Source organism: Talpa occidentalis, unplaced genomic scaffold (assembly GCF_014898055.3).
Source record: "Talpa occidentalis isolate TD23 unplaced genomic scaffold, MPIMG_talOcc4v2.1 talOcc4.11, whole genome shotgun sequence".
NCBI lineage: Eukaryota > Metazoa > Chordata > Mammalia > Eulipotyphla > Talpidae > Talpa > Talpa occidentalis.
In genome coordinates, this window is record NW_023601104.1 from 71,414,438 (window position 1) to 71,438,165 (window position 23,728).

Genomic DNA, 23,728 nt, shown 5'->3' on the forward strand with positions numbered 1-23,728 from the left:
AAAAAAATTCCAAGAGCCCTTTGTTGTGTTTTTTGGTTGATTTTATAGTGAAATCAGAGACTGTTTGAAAGGTTAGGTTTCCTTCTTCACATGTTAACCCTATACTGCAAATGTATTTTTAAATGTCCAGTCATTTGGTGTGAGGTTATCAACATTTAGGCTCTTAATTTTCCCTGAGGAGAAGAAAGAAGATGATGTTTTGTTTTCAAATGACCAATGTGTACATTTTCCCGTGACTCTTAAAAGTGCTTTCTCATAGGTTCGAGATTAAAATGGAAAAGGTACAAAACGCTATCCAATAAACTGTATTTGGAAAGGTCTCCCTGCTCAGTAACTTTCACAATCCAGAGTCCAGTGGGACAGTAGCAAAGCTTGGACCATTGACTGTGCATTCTCATCAGCTTTTTATGAAATAATAACCAACAGGAATGAAAAGAACATCCACTTCTATTGTCTTCCTACAATAGCGATGCATGAAAGATTAAAGGAACTAGAGAGGATTTTCTAGAATGTATAAAACAAGGTTAATGGCCAACAGAGCATCTCTCTGGCGATAAGAAAAGATATCTGAGAAATCGCGGTGTAAGCAATTGCTAAGGAAATTTGTCTTCAAGGATTAGTTGCTCAGTAAGCGACTCTTGAGGCTGTATATACAACAAAGAAATTTAACAGTTTTTAAAGAACAATAAATAAGTTGTAAGGGAAAGTACCTTAGTGCTTTCAAAGGAGAGTCTGTAAGAGGTTCACAGCAAAACAGGACATTGCTAAAGGGAGTTGCCTCACAACTTAGCCCCTCAGAGCCATTTTGACTATAAACTCCCAAATAAGGGAATACATTGAAAATTATGCAAAGATTGTATCCGATAATAAGAATGTTTTAATTTATTAAAATTGGTAAATTTATTAATTTACCAATTTTGAATGATGAATTATTGATAATTTATAATACGTCATTAAAAAATATTTTTTTCAGAGCGGATTAAAGGGCTTTGTCCTCAAACAATTCTCACAGTTCTGGATAACAGAAGACTAGTTTGAATACTGTAGCACATTTTGTTTTATTATTATTTTGTAACATGAATATATTTTCCTGAATCTGCACTTATTATCTCTAAGTGCTAGTACTATTTTATGTAACATTAAACTATGTAAGATTAACGAGCAATTCTAAAGTTGGTCTAGTAAAAGAAATAAAAATATGTATAGACAAATATAAGCAGAATGTGACAAATATAAGATACAAGTATCAATTATTTAAGCAGGAGTCTTCATACAGGAACTAGAGAGAGAACATAAGCACAATTCACTGAATTATAGATCAGATTAGACAAAAGCTATCATGATAGTGAAAATAAGTTCTTTATTAAAAATATTTATTTTTATTTTTAAAAAATTTTTCCTCCTGACAGTATTTTATTTATTTATTTATTTTAGATTTATTTCTATTTATTTATACAAGCACTGGGTACAGTCAGAAGCACGGGAGGGTGAGAGAATTCACCAGAGCCAGAGCGGGGAGCAGAGCAGGCAGAAGGACCAAAGTACACTGCTGAGGGGAGCAGCGGGCGGCAGGAGAGGTCTGCACGCCATGTGGGACCCTCCTCCGGTGGCTGGGGAGCAGCCGGGGATCGAACCGGCGCTGCAGAGGCTGCGGGCAGCTTCGCAACCCAGTGCTCAACCGCTGCGCCACTGGGGAGGCCCTAAAAATATTTATTGCTATCTCTTTTTGTACTCGACATTTTTCTAGATTGCCAGGAAATCACAACTTAAAATCTAACACTATTTAAATATCTAATTAATAATCATTTAACATACCTTTTTAGACTGTACGGGGGCATTTATCAGATTATTTCACATACTCTCCAAACAATATTTAGGAAGATTTTATTTTCTTTTACATTTTTCTTTAATAAGAATGGAAGGGATTATGCTAAGTGAAATAAAAGGAGAAAGACAGTTACTGAATGGTATCACTTATATGTGGAATATAGAGAAACAAAACAAAGGGTTAGATAAAACCAAACCAACAACAAACCCTAGAAACCTGACTGTAGATTTGAGGCTACTAGAGGGAGGAAGGGAGCAAAGTGAGACTAGGGGTGCAGTGGACTGTGGTGTAGGACTTTCAGTACCTTGGTAGTGGTTGTGGTGTGATAACTTACACCTGAAGGGTGTGATCCTATATCTTCAAATTACATACAGTGTTGTAAACCAGTTATCTCAATTAAAAAAAAAATATGTATATACACACATACACCCACACATATACACACACTGCTAAGTGAGAAAAATACAGGTGATAAAATGATCCATACATGATTCCAATTTTATAAGGAATAAAAACACATAAAACAATACTGCATGGATACTAATTTAGGTAGTAAAGGTAGTAAAAGAAAAAAAACATGATAGTGTGAATTTTAGGATAACAGTGAGTTCTAGGAAGAAGGAAATGGAACGGGGAGGAGGATTGGGCTTAAATTATATTTTTAACGTGGAAAATTTTGTCACTTATATCTGTGCTGTGGGTAATGAATTGTAGTTTGTTTCCTTAAACATGATTGAAATATCTTATGTTGAATAGTTTAAATGTTTCAAGCGAACTTGCCAAATCAAAGTAAAATATGGAGGGCCTCCCTGGTGGCGCAGCGGTTGAGCGCTGGGTTGCGAAGCTGCCCGAAGCCTCTGCAGTGCCAGTTCGATCCCCGGCCAGTGGCAAGGGTCCCACATGGCGCGCAGACCTCTCCTGCCGCCCGCTGCTCCCCTCAGCAGTGTACTTCGGTCCTTCTGCCTGCTCTGCTCCCCGCTCTGGCTCTGGTGCTTCTGACTGTACCCAGTGCTTGTATAAATAAATAAATAAAACTTTAAAAAAAAAAAAAAAAAAAAAGAAACTGTTTAAAAAAAAAAAAAGTAAAATATGGCCCAGGATATAGACCACGATGATTGGTCCAGAAAGAATCTTTGCAGGAGCCAATCAGGACTTGAGCCTGTGCTCTAACTACTCTGGCATGAGCAAAGGAATGTTACCTTTTAAATTTGAAATATTCGTTTGAGAACTTCTGTTGGATTTCCTGCCAAAGAAGAAACATGTCTTTGGGAGTTGGTAAACAAATGGTATTTGGGGAGGATTTCAGCCTCTTTGGAATGCTCTCTCTGACCACTAACTGCAGGTTGCAGATGGCAGGATACAAACGTTACTAATCCTCAGGGCACTGGTGTAAGGTGAGAGACACCAAGCTCTCTGGATACTTAGGACCTAGGGCCCTGGATACTTAGTAAATGATTTATAATAAATTGGGCTAGAATCAAGTATCCTGTTCTACAGGTGACTTTGCCCGGCTGCTCTGTGTGACTTGAGCATCATGTGGAAAGGAGGTAGAATGGTGTTAGCTTGTGTCAAGAGCACCCATGGGCGATGAAGCCTGTGATGTGGCACCTCTTCACTTTTCTTCTCACAGCTTTGCTGGGTCTTTCGCCTGGTGATGCTGCCCTCCATGTAGAATATCAACCATAGTGTATGGCTATAAAATTATTGGAACTGTTAAGATCTTATATTATTATCTAGGCAATAATTTTTAGACACTTTCTACCTTGTTTGCAGATGTGGACACACTTTATTCACAGACTTTAAAATTCAGTAAAATTCAAAGATTTTACTGACATGAAAGTATATAGCAAAATTAAGTGATATTTATATTTAAGGTAATCTGAAATATTAATACCTTAGCAAAATAATGGAAATCTTACCATTAATAATATGGTGTCTGGTACATGTAAGTGCTCAGTAAATATTTACTTAAAGAATGGAAAAGCACTATTTCTTTGTATCCCTTTGAGAATCTCAAGTTCTTAAAGCTTGGAGAAAAAGATCACATTATTCCTTGTAAAATCTGTTCTGCCTTCCCCAGGTGGGAATTCTTACTACTAATTGGTTTAAGGCATAATTCATTTTTAATTTCATGAAATCTTGGTGTTTCCTTCATTGATTCCATATTATTTTAAGCTGCCAGTGGGTAACATCGAATTCCTATTATTTGCCCTATCCTCTGCATCTTGGCTAAAAGTAAACTTTGGAATCTTTTTATATATTTTTTTCTTTAAGACTATAGGTTATGACTCAGTATATAATTGAGCAGCAATGCTAGACTTCATACTCTCTTGTCAAGAAAATTTCTTTCTAATGCCAATATACACATTAAATATTGTCATCTTTGGTAGTGTCCAAATACACTTTTAACAAGACTTTATTCTGAGTAAATAGAAGGAACTGGAATGTTTTCATCAAGAAAATTAGAAATTGTTTATTTGGAAGGTAAACTATTCAGTAATCTTTTCATGTTTCTAGAATTCAGCTGTGGAAATGGTTTTGTCAAAACAACTTTCTTTCGATGTTCAAGAAAGCATGAAAAACACTGAAGATGAACAGAAAGTCAATGAGCTGCAAAATCAACCTTTAGAATTAGATGTTATGTTAAGAAATGAACAATTAAAAGCCATAGAGGTATGGAAACAAGAAAAACACTGACAACATGATTGCATCATTTATCCAGTGCAATACAATGTATTTTAATTACCAAAAACTTGCTTGCACAGAGTGAAAAGTGTTATTTAACCTATGCCTGATGATCAATTTGGTAACTATATAATTATGTACTAATCAGTAAGTTGTATAAATCTTCCTATTTAAAATGTGGAAGAGTTTAATGAGGAGTAGTCTTCTTTCTCTTTCATAAAGTTTCTAAAAAGTTCTAGAATTTGGAGATTCTGATTTATCACCATTCCTTTTCTTAGTTGTACGTAGTCTGATTCTGAAAATTTTCTGATTTTTTTTTCCTAGTATCAACAATATATAGCTGTGTTTATGTATGGGTATACTTATAGCTCTGTAATCTAACATTCTAATAAATGATGTGATTTTTAAAGTAATCTCTACAATTTTAACTAAGTCTATATAACAGTTAACATGTATCTAAGACAGGAGGGGGCATATGTGTAAATAATAAAAATAGTATAAATCTTCCTTTAATCATTACAGAATCTTTTAACCCAATAGAGCTATCTAATTGCTATTAAATGCTAGACTAATTTTGCCCAGATTTAACCTGATTCCAGTGAAAAATATCTTTTAAATATTGGGACCTTACTTTCTATGTGTGAAAATGAAGTATTTAAAACATCTTGCTATCACAGTATGTGTTACTGAAGGAAAAAAGGAAGGGAAAGAAAATGAACCAATGAGTTAGTGAGTGAGAGTGTGTATTCACTGACTTCTTTAACTTGTTGTTAGGAATTTCATACCCAGTTGGAAGCAAAGAAAGCAGCTATGGAGCCACTGGAGCAAACTGAGCATCGCAGCAAAACAGAAGCAGGTGCCTTGGTTCTCCACAATACAAGGTGTTCCATGCAACATTTGGACAATCTGCTACAGGCACTTGGGGTTTTGAAGGAGAAGAAAGAAAGACAATATTGTCTCCTTCAGGATTTTCAGGAGCACCTTGCTGCAGTTGAATCCTCAATGAAAGTCTTGATGACAGAAAAAGAAAATCTCAAAGTGTAAGTAAGACCTTAAGACTTGCATTCATTTTATTCACAGCCTCCATTACCTTGGATGAGCCAAAGGTTTTAAGAGATGACACTATGAAAGGGTAATATGATATTAATACTCAGTGTGGGAATTATTCCATATAGAAGTCCTTTAGGAAAACTTTTAGTTGCATGCAAAAAAAATATTAATTTTACAACTAAATTATATAAATTATGAAACACTTTATTTATTTTATACAAGCCACAATATAGGTTTAAGTTCTGTGAAATTCAGTGTTCTGTTTGCCAAGAATTTGTTGTAAACTATGGTGGTAGAAAAAAATAATGTACACAATTGTTGCGTTATCAGCATCATTTGTTTAACTAGTTTGGAACATATTGAATATATACCTGTAACATTTCTTTCAAAATATTTGTACTCCTTTTGGTTTAAAAATGATAGTATATAGTTGTAAATATTGTCTTTTTTTAAAAAAAGAATTATTTTATTTATTTATGTGTAGAAGAACTGGGGTGTAGGCCAGAGGTACAGGGAGTGAGAGGATTCACCAGAGAAAGTAGGGGGCAGAATAGGCGCTTATACTGAAATACACTGCTGAGGGGAGCAGTGGGCGAGACAGGAGAGGTCTGCCTCACCATATGGGTTAGCTTCCTGGCCTGGTATGGAACATGTGCTGTTGAACATTTGCATGTCTTCTTTGGAGAAGTGTCTATTTAATTCTCCTTTTAATTAAAAAAAATTATTTTTGATTGGGTTGTGCTGGAGACCCGCTCCAGCAGAATGTCGTGTCAGGGGTCCCCGAAAGGAGAGGATGGTGTCGGCGAAAACTTGGGGGGCTGAGGGGAAATGGGGTGAGGCAGACACAGACACTTATATTGGTGCAAGTATCTCCTACTGAGGGTCTCAGCAGGCCTTTATTTATACATCAGAAATTCTTTATGTGATCATTACATCATGTAATCATGTGATTTCACTTTTACATTGTTTCAGAAATTATTAATGATCATTAACAGTGCACAGTCCTTTTTCTAATTTTCCTAGTCTATGATTAACTTGGTCACTTGGTTGCATTAACTTGGTTCCATATTTTCCTAGGTGACGTATATTATTCAGAAAATAGGAACAGGTGCTATACGCAATATGATTTATGCAGTCAAGCTAGGTAACTAAAACAAGGCTAAGCAGACATTGTAAAATCGAGGGCGGCTTCTTATTTTCTATATAGAACCAAGGGGTCCTGGTACCATGGGAACAATATGTGGTGTGTTTTTCTTGGACCATTTCGCCTCCCGGGGTGCCTCAGGGCCTTCTCTAGTGGGGACTTTTACCGGGCTCAGTTCCATCAATTCTATCAAGTGTGGTTTGTTAGAGAACTCAGTGTTACTCATGGTAACTGAATTACAAATTGGAGGACATGGAGAATTATTGGAAACCGTTTCATTATCAATCATGTTGAAAGGTACATTTCTCAAACTACTGAAGGGTGTATTACCGAAACTGGCATTGATGCCAACACTCATTGTGTTAGTCTAAAACTTATAGAAAATTTCCATGGTTTCAATAACTGGGACAAACAAATGAAAGGAAGTAGCAGGAGCCAGCTATGGAGCTTTCTGACTTTTCAGAAATTTCCCCCATCCCGGACCTTGTCAGACAGCATGGGTAGCATGGCCCGCTCCAGGGTTGTGTGTTTTCTTTTTATTGAGTTGTATGAGCTTTGTACATCTTTAATACCAGTCCCTTGTCAGATGTATGGTATGCAAATATTTTTTTCCCATTCTGTAGGGTGTTTCTTTGTTTTGGTCATTGTCTCTTTCACTGTACAGGTTCTTTAAAAGGTTTGTTTTGACATAGGCCTAATTGGGTTTTACTTTCAGTGATTCCCCTTGAAAAACAATTTTATATATATAAAAAAAAAACCCTGATGACTATGCCGTCTTCATCTCTATTTTTATCATTATCTTGGATAGACAATAAAGGGGTTGAATTTTGCGGTAACTTTCCTTAGTGCTAGAGTAATCTTTGTCTAAGTACTTTATAGGTTAGAGTATTTTTTTCATACATAGTTCCCTTTACTTTGCACTCCATTTCTTTGTTTCTGCATTTTTATGATACTCATTTTTTTGAGGTGAGCCCTCTTGTGGCCACACTAATTAAAAGCCAAGGTGAACAACATTCTGGCCTTCATTTTAATAAGAGTTCTTTTTTTTTCTTTTCCCTATTTTTGGAGGATGAAGTACTTTTATAGGTAACCTTCTGTGAATCCAAAGAAAATTAACTTCTTCTCATGACATCTAGCCACAAGATGACACATAATAAATATTTTTTTCTTTTTCTAGGGGACCATTGGACAATGCAACCTATCTGGAGAAAATCAAAAACTTCCTGGCATCAATAGAACAAGAGAAATGTTCTTTAAACAAGATAAAAATTGAATGGGAAGATTTATCAAACTGTCTGACTGATATAGATAAGAAGTTGTTAGAAAGCCAGATCAAGCAACTTGAACAAGGTTTGGAACAACTGGAACATCTGGTCCAGAAGAAGTATTCTCAGCAAGTTGTGGAACACAATGAATTTGTATTTCTCATGAGTGAGATCCAAGACCTTGAGATTTCTCTGCATCAGAAGCAGCAGCATCTACAGTTAAGATTGAACTCTTCAGAGGAACAGGAAGGGAATGAAAGCTTGCTAAGCTTGGTCACTGAACTCCAGACCATCAAGCATAGATTTTCTGTATTAAAAGGGCAAACTGAAATGTTGATAAAGAGGATGTGGGGAGAAAAAGAAAAGAACATTTTGGAAGATGCAATAAATAGTTTTCAGCAGCAATTGGAAGTGTTGGAACCATTAACAACAGAGGTAGAAAATCAGACCAAAAAGTGTGAAATAAGGAACAAGATTAAAGAGACTATCTTGTGGATTAAGAATCTGATAGGTGAACTCATTCCTACCATTTCCCTTTTCCCAAATGACATTCTTTCACAGATCAGAAAATGCAAGGAGATGCATAGTGGCATTCTGGAAAGGCAAAAGACTATAGAGTTACTGGTTAAAGAGGTCAAAGATATTATCCCTAACCTTACAGCTCATGAGAGCAATGATTTAAATAGCTTCCTCCAGGACTTACAGAATCAATACCAAATGCTGGTTCTAAAATCTACTGAAAGATTGCAGCAATTAGAATTTAAATTAGAAGAAAGAAGCAACTTTGTTGCAGTAATGGGGAAGATCCAACTTTCACTTCAAGGAAGTGAAACACTGATAATTCCGAAGGCAGAAACAACCTCCACAGAAGCTGAATTGGAACATGAACATGCCACTTTGATGACATCTCAGAAGGAACTGCTAGAAATTCAGAGTGTTATCTCAACACATCTACAGGAACTAACAAACATCTGTAAGGACCTTAGTGTCTTTGAAAGACTATTTCTGGATGATCAGTTGAAAAATCTTAAGACTAGAGCAAGGAGAATGCAAAGATTCATTCAGAATAAATGTAATAAAATAGAAAACAAGATAGATTTTTACAGAAAATGCCAGGAAAAAACAGCTGTGTTTCAGAAGGAAGTTGATAGTATACAGCACAAGAGATTGCTACTAAAGCAAGAAATAAATCAAGACATGAAAGAGAAGTTTTACAGTCTTAAAGATCAACTCACTGAGATTCAATCTAATATCCAACAGACACTGAAACTCAAGGAAATGTTTCACTGTATAGGACTAAATTTGGATTGTTCCCAACTTGACCATTTACAATCCCAAGTATCTGAGAAAGAAAAGGAACTTGAAGAAAAAATTAAGCAGTTGGACACATTTGTGACAGAACATGACAAATATCAAGCATCACTAAGTAAAGTGAGGGCTAGAGATTTGCAAATCCAGCAAAGGGCTGAAGCAGTACTAAAAGCTGCTGAGACTTCACCAGAAAGTAGTCTGCCTAGTGCTCAAATTGTGAATCAGAGACTTCAGAAAACCATGGACTCATATATTGATATAATAAGGAAATTAAGTGAAAATAAAGCTTTTGATGACCCATTCAAAGAGAAAGAAATACTACAAATAAAGCAGTATGCAGAAGAAAATGATAAGTTACACAAGGTTCTCCAAAATAGAGTGCTGCAATGCCAACCCAAAGACATGGATGAAAAGAGTTTTCTAGACAAACTGGAAAATTCCTTAGATTTTTTAAATCAGGTAAAATCTCAGTTACAGCAGCCTTTACTTATAAATTTGAAAACTGAACATATTCAGAATGAAAAGGATAATTGTGAGGCATTTCAAGAACAAGTTCAGTTAGAAATGTATACCATCAGAGCTGTGAATGCTGTTGAGAAACAAAAAGAAGAAAACTCTTCTGGAGCTAATGATGTGCAAATAAAATTACAGGACATTGAAGATCTTTACCTGCAGCTTAATGCAAGCATTGATATGCGAAGAGTAAGTTTTTTTTTAATTAGGCGGTAAATGCATCTATTTTTATTTGATGATTTTAATTAATGTTTACTCTTCTCAAGAAATTGTATGTTCTACAGGAAAATTCTCTACAAGAGAAGAACCATTTGAAAAAATTGCAATGGGCCACTTTACAATCCCAGGGCCATATATAATCTATATAGTGTCTTGTAGCTGGAAAAAGATGAGTTTTGACACCCTTGTTTCTATATCCTTCATAGCTTCTGTTGAGCTCACACCAAAGTTGCCTTTGTTTTTTAGAAATAGCGGGACATAGGAGGCCTCCCTGGTGGTGCAGGGGTTAAAGACACAGTGCTATCAAGCTATCCCCAGCCACTGAAGCACAGGTTCTATCCCTGGCCAGCCAGGGAGCAACCTACATGGAGGAGCAGAACTGTATGGCCCTCTGCTCCCCTCAGCAGTGTATTTCAGTAGATAAACCTGTTCTGCTCCCCACTCTGTCTCTGGTGAATCCTCTTACCCCCAACCCCCCCCCCCCGCCGGCACCTCTGGCCTACACCCCAGTTTTGTTTTGTTTTTACACCCTAGTTTTTGTATGCATAAATAAATCTTTAAAAAATTAGTGGGACATAGTAGAAGAAATATAATGTAGAGGGCCTCCCCTGGTGGCGCAACAGTTGAGCGCTGGGCTGCAAGGCTGCCCGCAGCCTCTGCAGCGCCAGTTGTTCCCCGGCCGCTGGCAAGGGTCCCACCAAAAAAAAAAAAAAAAAAAGAGAAATACAATGTAGAGAAAAGAACACCGAATAGTTACTAACATTTACCTAAAACTTACAATCTCTAAGCACTGTGCTGAACACTTTACCTTTAATCATCCCAGCAAGTCTGTGAGGTAACTGCTATTGTTAACCCCCTTAAAATAAAGAAATTTTTTGCGGGTCTTGCAGTGGTACCAGAACCAGGATTTAAATTAAGATCTATTTGATTTGAAGGCAAGGGTCATCAAAATTCAGGCCCATGGCCCACATCTGACAGCCCTAACTTTGTAAATAAAGTTTTATTGGAACACAGCCATATCCATTCCTATGGCTACTTCTGTGCTACAACAGCAGGGTTCGGTACTTGTGATGTTCCAGATGGCCTAAAAAACCCAAAGGATTTAATCTGACCCTTTATAAGAAAAATTTGCTGACCTCTGGCAAAGCAACTCAAACATTTTACTCCCTTTCTCTCTGAATAGACAAGATACCTTGGGCATCTTTGGAATCACACTGTGTTTTCTGTAATGTGTTTTGCTATATTTTAAGAATTACCACATTGAATTTATAGAATGGGGAAATTAACTCCTTTAATTTTTTTGATAGATATAAAGGCAATAGAATTGTAAAGTCACATTACAAGCCCTAATTGCTTAATAAATGTTGAGTAAATTGAGTATCTCTCTATTTGCTTTAAATAATATGACTAGAGCTAGTCTGGAAGGAAACTTTATTTCAACTATTTGTTATACCAATGAGAAGACTAAGTCTGGAGACATTGGGAAGTGCTCAAAACTAATAGTAGTGTCAGAGCCATTTATTTAAAAGTAACATGAGGTTTGGGGGTTCTTGTTTGTTTTAATTTTTTTCATAAATATGAAAAATGTATTATTTCATATACATTAAATATATTCACCTGTTTAATTCAATGTCTAATGCAAGAGTTCTAAAGCAAGAACATGTGTCATTAGACATGATACATGAGATATATTTTTTATATTTAGATTAGAATTTCTTAGCAGAGACTCCTAGGTGGCGCACCGGGATGAGCACAGTACTGTGAAGCTGTCTGCAGCTTCTGCAGTGCGGGTTCGATTCCTAACTGGCCTGCGAGATACCCACATGGCATGACAGACCTCTCCTGTCTCGCCTGCTGTTCCCCTCAGCAGTGTTTTCAGTCCGTCTGCCTGTTCGGCACCCACTCTGTCTCTGGTGAATTCTCTCACCCTCCCACACCTCTGGCCTGTACCCCAGCTCTTGTAAAAATAAATAAATCTTTAAAAAAAATAATTTCTTAGCAAATCTGGAAACAATTTTTCTTTATGCAAATGATAGTTTTAAATGCTATTGTAATATTATCAAATATTAGCTCTTAGATGACACATTCACATTATGAATGTACCACAAAAGTGCAAGATTAACAAAATTTCCAAAAAGTTTTACAACTTTTCACAACATTTAATGTTCTGTTCACCAGAATGTCTTGAATGATGCTTGTGAAAATATGACACACTATGATGATGCAGTCACCAGGACAATGGGAATCATCATAGCCCTTGAAGCCATCCTTGCATCCCCGCTGGTAGACCTTGATAATCCACAAAAATCACTGAAGAAAGCTCACCATCAGCAAGAGGAATTGGAATCTGCAGTAGCAGAAATCCAGGACCTCTCTGAGAAATTGGGAACCATATGCTGCCCCGAAGCCAAACTACAGCTTCAGTCTACTCTGCAGAAAGTAGCTTCTAAGAACTCAGCCTTGAGGGAGGCAGTCAAAATAAAAGAAACTGAAATAGAAAGGTAGGTACGTCTTTTTCTCAGGTAATCCTTTAAAAACAAATTACGAGGTTTTTTTCTTTATAACTAGCATGCAGGGATTATAATAATTTGAAAAACATGAGAAAGTGTTAAAAATCACTAAAAAAAACCCATAGCAAATATTTTATTGTATTTATAGAAAAGTCTATATATGGCATAAACAATAATGACAAAATGAGCAGCTCCATACCCAAAGGTTAAAGAGAATCATCATGACTTTTGAATTTTCTTGCGTATTCCTTCTATCCCCTTTCGGAAGTAATCATTATCCTAAATGTTTTATTTACCTTTTCTTTCTTTCAAAATATTTTTACTTTGTATTTCTGTCCTATTTTTATGTCTGTGTGACTTAATTTTCTTTCTGACTCATCATGACTCTGAACTCATTCATTCATGTTCTACCTTACTAATATCCAGTCACCTGGCTATTAGTAGAATTCGAGTTGTTTCTAGTTTTTACATCCACAAATTGTGCTGCCAGGACAATTTCAAATGCAAGAACTTTCCTAAGTTTATACCTTAATTCTTAATGATTTTACCCATTTCTACTCAAATCAGCAGCAATTGCTGTTCCAGTTGCCCCATGGCCTTGCCAATACTTGATGTTGTGAGACTTATTTTTTTGGAGGCTGATGAATAAGAAGTGATTTCATTATGGTTTTAACTTGTGCTTCTATTTCTGCTAATGAGTTTGAGCCTCTTTTTTGACCATTTTGTGCTTATTCATATTTCCTCTTCTTAAAACTATCTGTCCAAGCCTTTATCCAATTTTTATTGGGTTGGTCTTCATTTTCTTATTGATTTGCAGGAATTTATTCTCTATTTTGGAGGCTGGTTCTTTGTGGTTTTATGTGTTACTTACATTTTTACAGAGGGCATCACCAACCTGGGGTAACCTCTAAGTTTTACTCTCTGTCCCCAGTTTCCAGGTCAACAAAATTGAAGTTTGGCAAATTCCTTCAAGGTTGAAAACTGGCCCTAGACCACAGCTTATTTTACACTTTTACGTAGTTTGGGAAGGACCTCTGAGTACTCTTTAATTTCTTGCCAGTTAATCAGTGTGCTAATAAGATTTAAAAAATATTTGATACTGAATATTTAACTGTTTTCAATGGCACATTTAGTCTATTTTGTATACATAATTATATTCATAGTGTTTTATAAAGTATATCAACATTATGCTATATGTATAATTACTGTTTTTCTTTTACTTTATAACATGAGCTCTTTTCCTTATTGTAACAAAAACTTCATGAAAACAATTGTAATTGATATATAATAATTTATAAGGTGAATTGTTTTAATTTACTTAACCAAATCTTTTGTTAGACATTTAGTTCTAATTTTTGCCATTTTAATTAATACTTAATAAATGAGTAAAAAATGTATATGGAAAATATTATGTTTAGGATAAATTCCTTACATTTGGGTTGATTCTTTAAAATAAATTGAAAAGTTGAATTAATGGGTAAAGATAGTAATGTTTTTAAGGCTAAATGGTTTTCTACCAGAATTATACCAATGTATACCTCTTTAGCAGTGTTAAAGAAATGCAGTTTTCCAATTTAAGTATTTTAAGAATAGTCACATCTGTCTATTAAAATGTGTACTAAAAGAAAATAGCCAATAAAAATTTGTCAAAACTACACCTGAGAGGAGAAAGCATACAATGTACAAAAAGGAAGAATGATGTAAAATATATAAAAATAAAATAAATTTGTCAAAATATCTTGAATAGCAAAGGAAAGAATTTTTTTTTTAAGCTAAGTATTCAGAATTCATACTGGGAAGTTCAGAATTTATTGGCCTAAATAAAATTTAATACCATGTTTTTTTCTAATTCTGTCTCACTAGGTGTCTGGAGAATTACAAATGCTACAGAAAAATTCAAGAGAAAATTTGTACTAACCTCAGCCAAATGAAGACAGTTCTTGGGCAGTCCATGTCCTCATTGCCAGTGTCTTACAAAGAGGCTTTAGAGTGTTTAGAACAGAGCAAGGTAAGTGTGTGTGCAAAAAATTGGCAGAACAAGCAAGTTGAGGCAGCAGGATGTGGCTCTATTACAACCCACAGAAATCTTCAACCTGGGTTGTAAACCCAGGAAAATTCCTCAAACAAAAAGCCAAGGGGAAAAATGAAGCAACGGTTCTAAGCGATTTGTCAGTAGTGTTCACAGGACAGTCTTCTCCCTGGAAGCACATTGTCCTTATTGATCCCTCTTTTGAAAGCTTTGCTTTTAGTGTTACTCTGTAAGACAATGCTGGATCAATGGTAAATTCTTCCTGTCTATTGATAATTTATTGGGATTATCTTAAGTGCTGAGTACTGATTACTATTTATACTCTATAATTAAGCAATTTTAGTTTTTGTCTAATTTCATTCTCAGTCTGTGGCATTATGTTATTAGAATTTGAATGAGAACATTCTAAATCATCTGTGCTTATTAACATTTGCCCCCAAACACACACAAAAATTCTAAATATTGCTTTGATGGTTGATATAGTAAGTACTGTGTCAGTTAACTACTTAGTAACATGAAACTTGGTTAAAATAGCAAAGTGAACTTCTAGGATATTTACCTTCACAAATGTACTCTTCCTTGGAAAACTGGTTTATGGGTCATTATTTCTCTCTGTAGTCCCAAGTTCATGAGCAATAAAATCATACATGGATAATTCTCACCTGACTCAAATTGACATCCTAAAGGACTAAATGGGGGATCATGTAGTGCTTATGAAGGAGCTAAAATCATTAATTGTTCAAAATTTAAAATGGTTTATCAATTTTAGAAAATTAATAAACATGATGATGCCCCTCCTGTTCCTTTTCCTTTTAAGGCTTTGGTCTCAAATCTTACATCCACCAAGGAAATGTTCATGAAGCTGCGGCAGGTTCTCATGCACTTGAGACCCATGTGCACAGATGCGGGCACGTGTTTGCTCAGGACCACGGTGGCTCTGTGGGAGGAGTGGCTGAGTCTTCTAGAAGCTGCTAAAGAGTGGGAGCTGTGGTGTGAAGAACTGAAGCAGGAGTGGAAATTTGTCAGTGAGGAAGTGAGTGCTTCATTTCAACAGTCAAGTCGTATTGTTTCCTAACAAATGCCATTTACATTTTTATTACTTTCATTTTGTTCTTATATAAGTCTTCAACCTGTATCATTTGTTGACACTATTTAGACCTGATACATAAATGTTTATAGAGGTCAGGGCCTCGTAAAATAATCTCCAAGAAATTCAAATTCTTTCATAATAGTCGCATTTTGGGGGGGTATCAATGTGAATGCAATTTACATTTGAGCAGTGTGGGGGTAGGGACATGACCTCCATGCAGACTGGAAATCAGCATATAACTTTTGGTTCTGCCAGTTTTAAACCAATAGTTTGCTATTGCCTGGAAAGCCTGGACGGTAACATAAACAGTTGATTAACACATATCTTCTGTGCTTCATGTATTAATACAATAGTCTTATAATAAATTAAGCAAGAGAATAGAAAATATATTTAGAGTACTGTACTATATTTAGCCATACTGTAAGTGTACCTCATCTGTTTATAAGAATATCTGTACGTAAGTGAGCTTGTGCCCTTTAAACCTGTCTTGTTCAAGGCCGAGGTAGCTATGCTTGCTCATTTGTTATTTTGCAGGCAAGTTAACTGTTCTTAAAAGTAACTGTCACTACATCAGTGGTTAGAACTAGGTAATATTCATAGTAACCAACTAATTTTTGAAATTAACTACACTTGTGAAGTATGGCCCTAAAAAAATATGTTCTTACTGAGAACTGTCTCAGAGAAAGCCTCCATGATACACATCAATCACCGGTGTTAATTGAACCATGTTCAGGACATATATTTAGAAAGAAATTTTTAATTAGTATGAAATTGTGTTTGGATATTCTTTAATCTTTCCAAAGCAGCAGATATAAATGAGGTATAATTCAGAACATTAAATGAAAGTACTTTTCCATTTCAAAATTGCTGCTGAATTTACTTAAGAGAAGAAATAGTGAATCAGTACTTAATTAGAAGTAGGTCACATGCTTTGAGGCTTGAATATTTAGTACTATCATATTTTCCTTTTTAAGGCTAAGTATTCTTGAAAATGTGTATTATTTTGGTGGTGCTGGTGAGGGATTTGACTAATAAGTGTCTTTTGAATGTTAAAACTCTTAAGAAATTTTGTGAATTTCACTTTTGGTGTGGCTGCTGCCATCTAGTTCTTTCCCATCCATCTTCCTTGGCAGCCTTTGCTGAGTTCCCACAGAAAACTGTGTGCTGTGCTGAGAAGGCAGCTCACACGTGCTGTCACTGAGTCCCTGCATTGCCCTCAGGAGTTAAATATTATTACTATTTGATTGATGGGGAAACTGAGGCACCAAGAGATTTAAATGGGTTAGTGATTGGTGTACTGGGGCCACATCTGTTTTGCTCACTACTATAATTTTAGAATCTCACAATGGCCTTGAACTTCGCACTTAGTAAATATTTCTTGAGGGATAGTTCTTATTCAAACCCAGGTCTAAGATAATCCTAAACTTTTGTTCCTTTTATTTTATTAGTCTCTCTAGTGCTATCTGGTTATTTGCAATTATATCTTATTAATTTATATCCCATTCATTTAGACCTTTGTAATTATTCATGCAAATATTTGACACTATCTGCTCACAAAATGTGTTTTTTGAAGTCTGGTTTGTTTTCCTTTTATTTTTATTCCATTTTGGTTTTGTGGTAACTTTGGTTTACAAACTACTATGGTGCAGAGGCATAGGGTCACACATCTTCAGCTGTATACTAGTACGCCACACCCATCTTTGGCAACGGAACTCCAATAGAAAGGGGAAAAAAGGAAAAATACACAAATGGGACTACATCAAACTAAAATTCTGCATAGCCAAAGAAGCTATCCTTTTTAAAAAAAAAAAATGTGTATATTTTACATCATTCTTCCTTTTTGTACATTGCATGCTTTCTCCTCTCAGGTGTAGGCCCTGTAAAATGCCCACCACCAATTTACCTGTGCACATCACCATAGTCCTTTGTGTGCGTCCCTCCCCTGTTTTGATCCCTCTTCCTCCTCCTTCACTGCCGAATGTCTCTGATTATTATTTCCTATTAATTTTGTTTTTTAATTTATTATAGTTTTTTTCCTGATCCCTTATTTGGTTCCCCTACATTCCTCCTATAAGTGAAACCATCTGATATTTTTCTTTTCCTTTCTGGCTTATTTCACTGAGCATAATCCCTTCCAGCTCCATCCATGTTGCTGTGAATGGCATGAGTTTATCTTTTTGATTGCTGAATAGTATTCCACTGTGTATATATGCCATGTTTTCTTGAGCCAGTCATCTATTTTTGGACATTTAGGTTGTTTCCATATCTTACGTATTGCAAAAAGTGCTGCAGTAAACATAGGGGTGCGGTATCCTGTTGAATTAATGTTTTGTGCCCTTTGGGTAGATTCCTAGGAGTGGAATTGCTGGGTCATATGGAAGCTGCATTTTTAGTAGTTTGAGGAACCTCCACACAGCTTTCCATAGTGGTTGGACCAGTTTGCACTCCCACCAGCAGTGTAGGAGAGTTCCTTATTCTCCACATCCATCCCAACATTTGACGTTGCCTGTTTTTTTAATGTGTGCCATTCTTGCTGGTAAGGTGGTATATCATTGTGGTTTTGATTTGCATTTCCCTGATTACAAGTGATGTTGAACATTTTCTCAAATACCTATTGGCTATTTGCATTTCCTCTTTGGAGGTGTCTGTTTTTAGCTCTTCAGCCCATTTTTTGACTGGATTGTTTACTTTGTTTTTGATGAGTCATTTGAGCTCTTTGTAGCTCTTTGTAATCAGTCCCTAGTTAGTAGTATTGTGTGCAAAATTTTTTCCCAATCAGTAGGTTGTCTCTTTGTTTTGGTTAATGTCTCTTTTGCTGTCCAGAAGCTTTTTAATTTGACGTAGTCCCAGCTGTTCATCTTTTCCTTTACTTTCTTTGCTTTGGGGGATGTGTCTTTAAAGGTGTTACTGAGATATATGTCATGTGTTTTGCTTTTATTTTCTTCTGTATATTTTACAGTTTCAGGTCTTACATCCAATTCTTTTATCCATTTTGAGTTGGTTTTTGTGCATGGTGTGAGGCAGTAATCTAGCTTCATTTTTTTGCATGTAGCAGTCCAGTTTTCCCAGTAACATTTATTGAGCAAACTGTCCTTGTTCCATTGCATACCCTTTGCTTCTTTGTCAAAGATAAGTTGTCCATAAATATGTGGGTTTATTTCTGGGTTTTCTACTCAATTTCATTGGTCTATATGTCTGTTTTGTTCCAGTACCATACAGTCTTAATTATTATGGCTTTGTAGTATAGTTTGAAGTCTGGGAGTGTGATACCTCCATTCTCCTTTTTGGTTAGGAGAGCTTTGGCTATTCAAGGTTTTTTATGGTTCCATATGAATTTCATCAATATTTGTTCTACCTCTTTGAAGAATGTCATTGAAATTTTTATTGGAATAGCATTGAATCTATAAAATGCTTTATGTAGGATGGCCATTTTGATAATGTTAATTTTTCCAATCCATGAGCAGGGGATGTCTTTCCATTTCAAATAAGCTATTATTAAAATGAAAAGACACCCTACTGAATGGGAGAAAATATTTGTACATCATACATAACAAGGGGCTAATATTCAAGAGCCACAAAGAATTCATTCAACTCAATAACAGCAACAAAAACCCAATCAAAGAATAGGCAGAAGAGCTAAATAGATTGTTGGTGAAAGAAGACATACAGATGGCCAACAGGCACCTGAAAAAATGCTTATCACTTATCCACAGGGAAATGCAAATCAAAACCACAGTGAGATATCATGTCACACCTGTGAGAATGGCCCTTATCAAAAAGATCAAAAACAAGTATTGGTAGGATATAGACAGAAAGGAACTCTGTACACTGTTGGTGGGAATGTAGACTAGTCCAGCCCTTATGGCAAACAATATGGAAGTTTCTTAAATTATTACAAATCTACCATATGATCCAGTAATTGTAATCCTAGGTATCTATGTAACAAATGCAAAAACAATAATTTGAAGCAAGATATGCAGTCCTGTGTTCATTGAAGCATTATTTACAGTAGATAAGTTATAGAAACAAGCTAAGTGCCCAATAACAGATGAGTGAATTAGGAAGATGTGGTGTATATAAAAATAAAATGCTACTCAGATATAAAAATAGATAAGCCCTTGCCATTTGTGGCAAAATGTATTTTTTTAAAGAGTATCACAAGCAAAATTTGTCCTCACATAAGGAGTACAAATGCTTAATGTATGTCTGTTGGAATTCTAAGCATTTTACATGTATTATCCTGCAGTAATGGAGCAGGTTTGCAAAGCAGGACTCTGCTACTTGAGTAGAAGTTCTTGTGCCATTTGTTGAAATTACACAGGCTAGTGAAAGCTGATCATGGGACAATGGTATGAGGAATAAAGTCTGGAGGGTGAGTTTGGAATGGGAGACAAAGTTTTACGAGGGGCAGGGAAGGGGACATCATGACCACACATGAAGAGACATTTGCATCAGCAAAGTATTTGATATTATCACAGGCAGAGTTATCTCAAGACCACCATGGAAATAGTCACGTAATCAGGTCAATAGCAGCCTAGGCATCCCCAGGCCTGCCTGGTGATATGAGGTATGCCCCATAGGTAGTCAAGGAATTCTCTGCTGTGATTTGTAGATGGCAAATAGGTCACAGTTGCCCATGAGTAGCCAGCTGGTAGCCAGCTCATAGGAACCCACATGTCCCCTCTTTCTATTATATGGGCAAGAGGAAGATGGGAGAAATGATGAAGAGGGGTCTGGCAGATCAGCATGGCTTGTTGGCGGCTACATGATTGGATGTAGAGGCAGCACCAATGTGCTCTATCACATTGGAGGAGGGATGGAGTCCATAGAGCTTGTTGTTGAGCCCAGAGTCCAGAGGGTTTATTGATGTTCACCAAGCCAGGTACAGCAGTCTCCAGTTGATGGAAAGGGATCCATCCCAGGTGGTGACTAAATCACTAACAGCTAGAGCTCTGGAATAGAATTGATCCTTCTTTGATGCTGGTTCATGATGTTCCTCCTTGGAACCCAAGGAGGTCCTGTAGGTGATAAAACAGAAACATACCCTGTCCCCATGTTAATGGTTCTGAGGTCCTAGCCAAGTTGGTCCTTGCAATGGGTGGGGATACAAGACCAAGGACGTAGGGCTTGGTTCTGTTGGGATGAAATGTTCTACTGCCACGAGGCCAGAAGAATTAGGAATGATGTGTTGCTCAACAGCTGTTAGGCCAGAGGAACCACAATTTAAAAAGTGAAAAGTAAAGAAAGCTTTGCCTGTTTGTTCCTATGGGGGCAAGTTACTCTCTAGATTATCCCATTTGTCCTCACAAGAATCCTATGAGATAAGATTTTTACTGTTCTCATTTTATAAATGAGGAAAGTCAGAAACATGAACTTCAGCAACTTGTCCAGATTCACAATGAGTAAATTCAAACTAACATCCTGGCTTTTAAACACTAAACTCTCAACTTTAATGATCTTTACAATATCAAATCAATGTAAGATTTTATAGTAGCTTTTATCCATTCAATAAAAGCTATATCATGTAAAGACCTAAAAATGCAAGAGTCTGTTACCATGGTTGGTACTTTTATATGTGACAAAATGAATTTGTTTGTATTTCAAATTTTTTCTACCTTAATGGCCTTTTTAAAAATGCATATTCATTTTCTTACATCACTGTTAAATTTTGTGAAGTATTTGATTTCTCCCCTCAGGTGGGTTCCCTGTGGTTCTCACACCACTATAGCACCTGTGATCCATCACCATATTCCCTTGTTTTTTTTTTAAAGATTTATTTATTTATACAAGAACTGGGGTACAGGCCAGATGCACGGGAGGGTGAGAGGATTCACCAGAGACAGAGCGGGGAACAGAACAGGCAGATGTACTGAAACACACTGCTGAGGGGAGCAGCGGGCGAGTCAGGAGAGGTCTGCCACGCAACGTGGGTTGCTCCACGGCTGGCGGGGATTGAACTGGCACTGCAGAGGCTGCAGACAGCTTCACAGCGCTGCGCTCAACCACCTGCGCCACCAGGGAGGCCCACTCTCACCCATGTGTTGACCCCTTTCCCTCCACTCCCCTACTGTCTTCCTCAATCAGTTGTCAGCTTGCAAGGTTTAGCTTTCCCCTAACCCTTTGTTCAGTTTCTCTAGTTTCCACATATAAGTGAAATTTAATTGAAGTAACATCGCATTATAATATGGTATTGGTTTCATCTGTGTATCATTATAAATCAACATCTGTATATATAACTATTGAAAGTCTAGTTCCATCCTTCACCATACAATCGGATGCCTTTTACCTGGTTCTTCCCCTTTCCCTCTTTCCTTATGGTAACCACGAATTCAATTTTATAGTCTAAAAAGGGTTTTTTTGTTTGTTTGTCTTATTTAAATCAGCTGCAATTTTTCTTTCTGTATCACATGTAAATGAAATCATGCATTGTTTTTCTTCCTCTGAGTTTTTCACTAACCAGTACCTTCTAGGTCCATCCATGTTGTAGCAAATGGCAGGATTTTGCCTTTATTTATAGCTGATAGTATTCCATTGTGTGTATATATCACATCTTCTTTATCCAATCATCTGTCAATGGTTTTCTAAGGAGAAATATTGCTTCATTTATCTAAGGGAAAAATATTTTATTCAACAGTATTTCCTTTATTCAACAGAAATATTCAAGAGTATTTCCTTTAGCTCATAACAGCAATTCATTTCAATCACTCATCTGTGTCATCAATAGCTGGAGATTATGGGATTATGATAATGGAGGAATAATATTCCCAACTTCAAGAAGATAAATATTACTCTGAGCTAGGCTATGGTATCAGGAACCCTTTGAATTGTCAGTTTTCAAAAAATCTGGTTTCTGATTTCTATTTCTGGTTTTGAAGTGGTAAACATATGCTTACCATTTTTGTTTGTTTTTTTGTTTGTTTATTTAGATTGAAAGAGAAGCAATTATTTTAGATAATCTTCAAGAAGAACTCCCTGAAATTTCTAAAACAAAGGAGGCAGCCAGCACAGAGGAACTCTCTGAACTGCTGGACTGTTTCCACCACTATGAACAGAATGTGGAGAACCAGCAGCTGTTACTGGCCCTACTTCTTCAGCGCATAAAAGGCATACAGAATGTCCCTGAAAACTTAGAGGCTATGGAATCTATTCCAGCATTTCAAGAGATTACATCTATGCAAGAACGATGTAACAAGTAAGATTTATGGAAAACTATAAAGCTTAAAATTTAGAAAATACTGAACTTTGAGAATCTAAAAATATTATCAAATAATGACAAATGATATGGTATTGAGTTGAGCCCATATACTAATAGATATTAAAAATAATGGAAACTATTATTAAAAAAGATAATAAAATAAGCATGTCTTCATCCTGGTGTTACCCAGGATATTATGAATTTTTTGTTGCTATTTTTCTACCTTAATAATACATATTCATTGAAGGGAATTTAAAGAACACAAAAAGGATTAGAATGAAAAAATTCCATCTCTAATTTTACCACTTAGCAACAACTACTTTAAATCACTTTTTTTCATTGTTTTTACTGTGATATTTTTAGACAAATTGTAATTTTAGTACTTACACTGTTTTGTAGTCTGTGGAATCATTTATCCCATTGTCATGCTTATTTCCCTATGCCTTTAAATGTTTTTTTTTAAATATAGCTGTATAATATCTCACTATTTGATGTGCCATAATTTATTTAACCAAGTTCCCAATATTGAAGGACCTTTAAATTGTATTTTTTTTAATTTTATAAAAACACTGAAGTGAATATTTTTATGATAGTATGCCTATCTGCCTCTGTGATTAATCCACTGAGGAAGTTGCCAAGAAGTGGAATCACTGGGTCAAAAGTTATAATAAATTTACAGCTAGAGTTACTTACCAAGTTGCTCACAGAAAGGTTTTACCTACTTAAGCTCCTCTACTAAAATGGTGACTACACCATAGCAAATGGGGTTGGCTAATAGAGAGAAAAAGGTCGGGGGTGTTCTATCCTCAAGAACCCACCCATGATGTTATTGATACCTCTAAGTCATGTTCAGTTGAATTCAGGGTTACATGGAAAAAAAGGTTAGGGA

The 23,728-nt window shown here is 36.1% G+C and overlaps 1 protein-coding gene across 11 annotated transcripts in view; it reads left to right on the forward strand.

Moving 5' to 3' along the window:
• The window catches only part of SYNE2 (spectrin repeat containing nuclear envelope protein 2), a 308,736-nt gene that overhangs the window by 155,706 nt on the left and 129,302 nt on the right, over positions 1-23,728 (forward strand). For all 11 annotated transcript variants that reach the window (XM_054690979.1, XM_054690990.1, XM_054690998.1 and 8 more), the window contains exons 46-52: positions 4,346-4,501; positions 5,288-5,553; positions 7,885-9,985; positions 12,194-12,516; positions 14,389-14,533; positions 15,372-15,587; positions 22,571-22,836. In XM_054690979.1, the coding sequence (XP_054546954.1) occupies positions 4,346-4,501; positions 5,288-5,553; positions 7,885-9,985; positions 12,194-12,516; positions 14,389-14,533; positions 15,372-15,587; positions 22,571-22,836 (3,473 nt within the window). The remainder of the gene's footprint in view (positions 1-4,345; positions 4,502-5,287; positions 5,554-7,884; positions 9,986-12,193; positions 12,517-14,388; positions 14,534-15,371; positions 15,588-22,570; positions 22,837-23,728) is intronic.